This window comes from Oryzias latipes, chromosome 7, assembly GCF_002234675.1.
Source record: "Oryzias latipes chromosome 7, ASM223467v1".
NCBI lineage: Eukaryota > Metazoa > Chordata > Actinopteri > Beloniformes > Adrianichthyidae > Oryzias > Oryzias latipes.
In genome coordinates, this window is record NC_019865.2 from 20,917,659 (window position 1) to 20,926,331 (window position 8,673).

The 8,673-nt window shown below is 37.3% G+C and overlaps 2 protein-coding genes across 8 annotated transcripts in view; one reads left to right on the top strand and one right to left on the bottom strand.

Annotated features, from left to right (window-relative positions):
• The window catches only part of LOC101168211 (calmodulin-binding transcription activator 1-like), a 325,673-nt gene extending 320,233 nt beyond the window's left edge, over positions 1-5,440 (top strand). For all 7 annotated transcript variants that reach the window (XM_023956778.1, XM_023956774.1, XM_023956775.1 and 4 more), the window contains one exon: positions 486-5,440. In XM_023956778.1, the coding sequence (XP_023812546.1) occupies positions 486-518 (33 nt within the window). In that variant the 3' untranslated portion in view covers positions 519-5,440. The remainder of the gene's footprint in view (positions 1-485) is intronic.
• A 226-nt stretch (positions 5,441-5,666) lies between these two features.
• Positions 5,667-7,679, bottom strand: LOC101165144 (urotensin-2-like). Its single transcript, XM_004070840.4, has 4 exons — positions 6,716-7,679; positions 6,328-6,453; positions 6,138-6,178; positions 5,667-6,056 (listed from the first exon to the last, which is right to left on the bottom strand). Exons 1-4 carry the CDS (start codon positions 6,897-6,899, stop codon positions 5,943-5,945), a joined length of 465 nt encoding a protein of 154 aa, XP_004070888.2. The 5' UTR covers positions 6,900-7,679; the 3' UTR covers positions 5,667-5,942.
• Positions 7,680-8,673: the final 994 nt, after the last annotated feature.

The following is an 8,673-nucleotide window of genomic DNA, read 5'->3' on the forward strand; positions in this document are numbered from 1 at the left end:
TTTATTTTTGGTTTTTTTCACTTTTTAAATGTTGTTTATAATTTATATGGCCTGTCTTACAAATAACATATTACCAGAAATGTAAATAAAAGATTTTATCTTGTGATTTGATATAAATGTGATAATCTTTCTCTTTTTTTGTGCTAAATTGGACCAAATAATCTTCAGATTATTATTGAAATATTTCAAAGTACCATCATGTAACCATTCCTTTTAATGATGTTCTCCTTTTATTACTTTGTCACAGATGCTTTTTCTATTGTATACCTTATATGACATAGGCTGACATTGATGCATTTAACTTATAATTCTCTTCACAGACCAGCTCCTGATCGTATGCTCTGACTTAACTTTTTTTGTTTGTGTCTTTTAACAGTTTAGGCTGAACGGTATGACGCAGTTAGGCCTGCATGTGTGGTGTCTGGTAGAACGTATTCTTGTGCGTGTTTTGCATTCATAGACACGTGTCTGTCTCTGTGTTCCAGGGTGAAAGAATTGAAAAGGGCCAGGGAACATGAGACCCCTCAGAAGAGCCCCCTTGCGATGTGACATCACTCTCCTAACTACTCTGTCCTCTTTTTGTTTCAACCCAAGACATTTTACAAGAGAACAGAAAAAAACATCAATGCAAACACTAATTATTACTTCTATAGCAGTGTTACTGGTTCGGCTAATATTACATCTTCATGTTTTTTTTTCTACTTTTGTTTTTTTCCATGTTTGTCTTCCTTCCACTGACTTGATTTTGCTGGGAGAGTGGCAACGTCTTCTACTGGATAACAAACTGAAACGATAGGGGAGGGGGACATTTGCTTGCTGGCATTTTTTGCACTTTTTTCATGGATTGCTTTGCTCTTTTTTGATATAAAAAAACGGTCTGGACTTTGCAGAAAAGCGACACACAACAGGGTGGTCTGTCAGATGGAAGGACCTCAAAGGACTGCAGCAGAAGATCTCAGAGGACACACATACCATGCAGAAACATTCTGGGCTCTAACTGTGTTTTCATGAGTACTTTTTTTTAAAGTGACAAACCATTTCATTAAAAAACAAAACAAAAAAAAGACTTTTTTGAGCCAATTTATCAATAACTCCCACGCCGACTGCTGTCAACTGCTCCAGACTGTACGGTATTCGGTTTAGCCCCTTTAGCTTCGCCTGTCCTCCTGTGCGCCCCACCAGTCTGCCCACACGAGTGGAGCTACAATTGAATGTAGTGGGGTTGAAACACGCAGAGGCAAACTTTGGATGAAATATTTATGTTTAACATTTCTTGAGAGAATAAGAATATGCTTTATTGTATATAAATATTGTCACTTTACTTGAATTTGTTTCATATTGTTCAATGTATTTCTCCCATCATGTCCGATGTATTGGTGATCTGTATCTTCAGGCTATATGTTGTTAAATTCTACAAAGAAAAAAAAATGCATGACTTGTTGTCAAGAAAAGTCTTTGCTTGTGTACTTATGGTCTAGTCTCTCAGCCTATCCTTTTTCATATCTTACTTTAGTGGCTCATGTTTCCATGGTCTCCTGCGTAAGAGCCTGTTTCATTTTTCTAAGGAAGCTTTTCTGTGTTGGCTTTATTTAACTTGTTCTTAGCCAATGCCCCCCTCCACCCTACTCAAACACGACATAAGAACTTGCCAATTTTGTGTTCGGGTCATCCAGGTTTTTTTATTTTGCTGTTTTTCTTTCTTCTTTTCCATGAACTTCAGAGCCTTGTGCTGGCTTTTGAGGGGAAGATCACATACATTGCCTTGACGTCTTAGAGATTCTTTGAGGGGTCCCTAAGCTTGTCCCAAAATAGGGGTTTGACAAATCCATATTTTTGACAATTGAGTGATTTCTGTATATAGCAAAGGCTGAAAGTACGTAGGTAAAAACATGCTCCTTACAGGGACTGTATTTTAGAAATATTTTATTTTATTCATTAAAAATGGGTCAAAAACAGGTATGAGACAAAAACAGAATATTTGTATAGTTTTGTTTGAATGCCGAAGAAGTATGGTTGTATTGTTTGTATATAGTGTAAATATCTGGGATCAAAATGAGCTATGTGCATGAAAAGTATGAACAGAGTAAAAATTCGAGGGAGGGGGGAGAAAAAAAACAACAAAAGCAGTAGTGGCTATGCTCTGTAAAATGAAAAACTATTTCACTATTGAAGTATTTAACTTTATTTTGTTTGTCTGTCAGACAACATTTTGCTAAAGCATGATATTATTGCAATATTTGAAGAAGAAAAAATTAAAATACTGTATTTAGCATTAGGAAGGGTCTTCAAAATTATCTTAATAAAAAATTATCCTATTTTTTTTTTCTTTTCTTTTTTTTTTGGGCTCCCAAGAAACTTTTGCCAATGGTGCCAAGGTATGAGTATGCTATATACCTGGGGAAGATAGTGTAGTAGATTTTTTGCAGAACAGATAATCATACAGTACAACACACAGTAGTTCAGATGACTATAATGGCTAACAATAGCAGAAACAACAGAGGTTACAGAGTTCCCTGAATCAAACAAAATTGCATTTATCTTTGTCTCCTGCATCTCTGCAGATCTGTGGAACATTTATTCATTACTGAATTTAGCATATCAAAGTTTTTCACTTTTTGTTGTCAATGAAAACAGAATGTGATCTCAAGTTGTCTGAGCTTAAAGATTGTAAATGGCAGCCTTGCCCAATGGATAACTATGAAGCCCTCCCCATCAATATGGTCTAAAACAATGTTGTTTATTGCTTTTAACGAACATTCTCTTGCATCCGGTTCTGATATATGGTTTAACAGAAATGCCCTCCGTTGCAAACTGGTTGCAGTGTTTCCTAAATACTTAGTGCTTCTTGAGAAATGTCCTTGATCAAGGCTGCCAGTGTCTCAAAAGACGTATTCTATGTGGAGCAAAATAATTCACCCTGGAAAGTGTGTGAAAAACTGTTTTTGACTGTGTTGCTTTTCTTTATTATTATTTTACTTTTTTTGTTATGCAATTTAGCGCACATTTGCTAACATGAACCATTCTCACTGTCAAAGGTGCTAAGATGATTTTAGCCAGGAAGCCAGGACTGCACATGAGATAAAAGGACTGTAGTAAATATCCTAGAAAACCATCTATGAAGCATGAGATGTTACTTTACATCAGACCTAAAAGAAAAACTGTTGCCAATTTCTACAATATTTAACTCCCGTACAGTGTTTTTTTCCCTGTCAGACATTTATAAGGATAAATTGGTATTTCTAGGGTTCATTGACCATGTTTTTTTTTTACTCACATAATAACTGGGACCTCTTTGGTTTATGTAGAAAGTGCCTATTCATATTCTCTTAGCAGCAGTCCAGTTTTGTGAGTGTGTTTAATGCACCTGAAGAGAATGCTTATGATCACGCACACATCTAGTGCCGGATCATTATCAACCAACATGATTGCCAGTTTTGCTCTAACACTCACCAAAGGTACATTTTACAAGCAGCAGTATAAACATAGTTCTCCAGCTTTCATCCTCATTTCCTCCCTCATGCCTTTGTATCCACTTTCCAACAGAACAGCTTTTTTTTATTTTGAAATGCCACTACTGGGGTTTGTTGCATCCATCTACCCTTTAGTCTGTGGTTAGAATGCATAGCCAAATGCAATGTTGTGGCAAAAAAGGCAAAGGATTTATTATGCTTGCATGGGTTAAAATAGTTAACTGGGTGACCAAGCTGCACCTATAGCATGCTTACTTTCCTTGAATCGGTAGTCGGATAGTCAAAAGACATAGCTGTCTGTAAAGCGATGAACATTGGTTTGATGTGTCACAGAACTCAGAAAGACAGAGGGCATGTGACCAGAGGAAAAACCTGGAGTGAAACCAATGATCAACACTCAGCAACGGCCGAGGCTTTCATGACAAAGCACGATGACAGGATAGTTTTTAGAGCGAGCCCTGACGTTTTCATTTTCTTTGAAGTATTCATTGATATTGTTACCAGTGTACTCCCCCCCGATTCTCACAAACGGACAATGGCGGAGACATTGGGACTTTGCAAACAAATTTACCTGTGCACACAACTACACGCACCACACACACACTTAGGTTTGTCAGTTTCACTCGAGAATTGAGTGGTGACAGCCGCTTTGCTCTTTTTCCAGGCTGAGGGACAGGTTCACCTCCCTTCTGTATTTTACTCAGGGTGCCAAAAATGGGGAGGAGGAAACAGAGCGGGACGTGATTCACAGCAACAAAAAATTCATGGAATAGGTACATAATCAGATTAAAAGAAAAAAGTTAAAACAGCTAAAAGAAATAGCATATTTATTTCTTCTCAGCAACCTTGAGCATAGCAGACACAAGTGAATCCCTGGAATAGAGTCAATTTACACATATAAATCTATACAAAGCTCTTCAGGAGAAATGATTTGACAATTGTTTTCAACAGAAACCTGTCAAGTCATTGTATAATAATTCTGGCCACTTATTTGGGCCTTTGATTTATCTTGAGTGTCAAAGCATAGAGGATAATTAGGATTAAGAATGTAGTTGCAACCTTGAGCATAGCAGACACAAGTGAATCCCTGGAATAGAGTCAATTTACACATATAAATCTATACAAAGCTCTTCAGGAGAAATGATTTGACAATTGTTTTCAACAGAAACCTGTCAAGTCATTGTATAATAATTCTGGCCACTTATTTGGGCCTTTGATTTATCTTGAGTGTCAAAGCATAGAGGATAATTAGGATTAAGAATGTAGTTGCACCTGCAAATCTTGTTTTACTGCCATTTATGTGTGGGATGACGGGCTAGTTGATAGGCACTCTTCTTAGCATCAATCAGTTTCACGATGTTCTGTGAACTGGCCTGGGTATCTGCCTTTCCTCCTCTTTTATTTCCGAAGCACCCAAACCAGAGAAAGGTAGGCGCATCAGGACAACAGAACTGAGCAGTTTTACAGCGTTATTCCACTTGTTGACACAGAGCAATAAAGAACTATTTTGTGGAGACATATAGACCTAGCAGAGTTCAAAAATGATTGGACACATGTAGTCGACTTACTCTTATGCAAATGCCAGGATTGCAAGACAAGCATTCAGTAGTTTATGGACAGCAATTATATGGCACCCTTTATCGAATTGCACGTTTTCATTGAATCCAAACGGAAAAGAAGAGAAAAAAAAAGACCCTGCTTTGATAGAAAGTACGGGTCCTCACTTTGCATGTGAACTAGTGTTAGATCTCTTTTCCTCTCCTCTATAGCTGTCTTTCTCTCTGTCTTTCCCTGTTATGTGACCCGACTTTTCTCTGCTCCCAAACCTTAGAAGTTTCATCTCCTCTTGGTTCTCCTCATGTGTTTTTCTTTCCTCCTTTTTTTTAAATTCCAATCCCTTGTTTGTAAGTTTTATTTTTGTAATTGTGCATGTAAAAGCGTCACTGACTCGATGGATATGTTAAAAAAAAATAAAAATAAAAAAAGATTTCAGCTGCTGAAGCCATGCAAAACATTTTGAATTGCCCTTAAAATATGGAAGATGTTTTCTGAATGCTTTATATTCTTTCTGCTGTAAAATAATAAAAAAAGGAAATAATGAAGAAAACCTGAGAACCAACTTTGCTACTTTTGCTTCCTCTTTTATGAATGCTTGGATGCTTTCATTGTTTCTTATGGAATGATAAAAACCACAAAAGGTTTTTTTTATAGATCTTTATTTCTTTTTGGCACTACATAGTGTTTAACTTTCAGCTCTCACTCACAGGACAAACTGAAGAAAAAAGACAACTAAACATCAAGAACTGATAAGTTTTTCTTCAGCAGGTTTCAGTCACACATTAGGCATTTAATTTTTGCAGGAAAACCGACAATAGTCCACTTTTTTTAGTGTGCAAAAAAACAGGTTTAGGTATGATATATATTTATTTTTTAGTGCAGTCTCTGCCTTTTTGTTGACAACAATGAATTTTTTCAAACGCAATATTTCCAGAAGCACTCAGTATTCCCAGATCTCTTCCTGAAATCTTTCTGGATGCCTAGAATATGGCCGAAGGGGTTAAGAAGACGCTGCTTCTCCAGAAAAAACTAAAAGAAAAAACAAACAAATATTTTTTAATAGATGTAATATTACTTTTCTGTTTAATTTAAAATTTGTTCAAAACTTACGTCTTTTTTCATCCCCCTGGGCAGCAATCCAGTTCTGACACCTGGGAGAGGAAATCCAGGAAAATTTATTGTTTTGTTTCCACTATAAAATTAGGTTATAGATTTATTTTTTTTAGTTATACAAATGAAAAACTGTTTGAATGAAATTTTTAGCCACATTGTGGTCAAAAAGTGTGTGTAAATTTTTTACCATCTCTGTTGATATTCCCGGATATCAATGTGGAATATCTGAGACCAGTACCATCCTGTGAGGGAAAAGTCTGCTCAGAGAAGGACAGATCATCCAGAGCGCTGATTCCTTGCTCCTCCACGGATGCTGGAGCCCATCATGTAAAGTTAAATGAAGCAAGTTCAGATCAAGAATCCCTTAAACTTACACTGTAATTGAACTGTGAAGAAAAAATGACTTGAATGTTGGTGGAGCAGTCTCCCATAGATCTGGGAATACTCAATTAATTGCCCCAAAGCCCCAGGACAGGGGGAGGGGGGGTTTATTTAAAATATAATGCAAATCAGCCAACTAAACTGACAAATTATTTTGCATAATGGCTGTTACTAAGGTATTGTCTCTTACTCACCGGGTCCTGAGTAAGGCATCTCAGCTGAATCCATAATGGGGTGGGCCAACAGTGGGCCAGAGGCCATAAGCACAAATGCCCAGGAGAGGAAATGATTGCACTTCATCACTGCCGGAGGTCGTTGCTGGAAGTGGGTATGATTGGCACAGAGGTCCTCAGGTGAAGGCGTCTGGATGCCCTGCATATCCCATCCGGGTTATATACATGCAGCAGGAGACACACACCACTTCTTGCCACTAGAGCCATTACAAATCCACATCCTCTTGTGTGGATAAATCAAGCAGCAGTCCGAGGTGAATTATAGACTCAATAAAGAGGCGGAAGCAGCAGGCCACACTGCAAGGACACAGTCGTGTTTTTCGAGCTCTTTGGCTTGATTAACTGGTTTTACTGACTTTGTAAATGCAGTCAAAGCAGGTGCTTTGATTGTCATGTCAAGAACGTCCCAGGGGAGCAGATGTTGGAGAAGCCAGCCAGACAAATGACCCCCATCTTTATGGCACTAATTCATGAGTCATTTGGCCATTTGAATCCCCTTGACTTAAGATTCACAACATACGAAGCAGAGAGCGGAGAGCCTATTGATAAGCAGAGAGTCAGGATGTCTTAAAATGTTCACAACCTTGTTGCCGAAGAGCCATCTGACATTTGCAGTCAGTTTTAAAGGGCAGGACATTTTCTGCAGGTCACTGAATAAAATTGATTGATGCACATTATTTAGAAAGCTGGCTGGTGGAAGATGCATTTGTAAATTTGCCTCTTCTTATTTACGCAGTGAAAAACTTTATGAGTTTGTTCAACATCAGCAGGAGGTGTGAGCGCAGCTTTGTCATAGATTAGAATAAGAGCCTTTTGCAAAGTTACATGCTGCACCTGTGCATGTACTTAAAATGTTTAACAGGGAATGACGTCAGTGTTGTAAAAGCAGATGAACAGAAAAAGCCATTTGATTTTATGGTTGGAAAAACACGGTTTATATTTGGTTTGACTCAACTCCCACCAGGCAATTACAAAGCCTCCAAAATTAGTATTGACCTTTGCATGTGGCTGGATCACCTGTCATTGTTCACACTTGGGCTTTGATTTCTTTTCATTTTAAAAAACAAAATTCCTGTACTTTTTGTCAATATTTCGGAAGTGAGCATTACTGCTGAGCCAGCCCAAATACAGGAGATAATTAAATGGTTTTCCATTTAATTAGGAGAATTTCACATGAATATTTTTTAATATTATTATTATTATCATCATCATTTCTTAACACACAGAGTGTAGAGTGTGGAAAAGCTACAATTTTTAGTCAAAATTAACACACAAAAACAAAGCTGATGAGGTTAAAACTGCCCTTTACAAAAATCCACAGAAACTAGTGGGTCAAACTTTTTATTCTGTTTTTGCTGAAGCCTATGATGTTCAGTAACAACTTCATTTTAGCAATGTAAGGGCTTTATGGCTTGGTTTCAATGTAATATAGATGAATGTTTTTTGGTTTTGTATTATTGTTAAAGTTGCAAACATTTCTAAGGCCGTGCTGTTTTATTTTGGGGGGAAAGAATCCCAAAAGTCCTCCTCTTCTGGCTTATTCAATAACTATTAAGTTTGTATTATGTACTTTGTTCTATCTGTTTTTGTTTTAGATTCTTGTGTGTATCAAATGACTAAAGAGTTATTAGGCTGTAATTTTAGTTAAAACTATAGAATAAACATTGAGTTGGATTTTATTTTACCCGAACAAATCAATAAACCTTGACACCAACCAATCAGCAAAGACTGATCAGTGACGATACAAGGCTAAAAAGGTTAAAGATGGAGAACTGGGACTTCAGCGGACCACAAGACTGATTAGTAAACGATGATCATCAATATTTTTCCTGACAGATCCATTTGTTTGATATGAGAGCAATTCCACTTCTGTCAGGTCAGAGGGTTGATCTAATCAGTGAGATGTGATTACCGTAGAT

Bases quoted from the DNA above. Each gene is read 5' to 3' on its own strand.
- LOC101165144 (XM_004070840.4), bottom strand. From the start codon at position 6,899: ATGCAGGGCATCCAGACGCCTTCACCTGAGGACCTCTGTGCCAATCAT. The intron at 6,454-6,715 runs GTGAGTAAGAGA...GATGGGCTCCAG, and splicing joins GATGCCTTACTCAGGACCCG to CATCCGTGGAGGAGCAAGGA. The intron at 6,057-6,137 runs GTAAGTTTTGAA...TTTTTCTTTTAG, and splicing joins CCAGGGGGATGAAAAAAGAC to TTTTTTCTGGAGAAGCAGCG.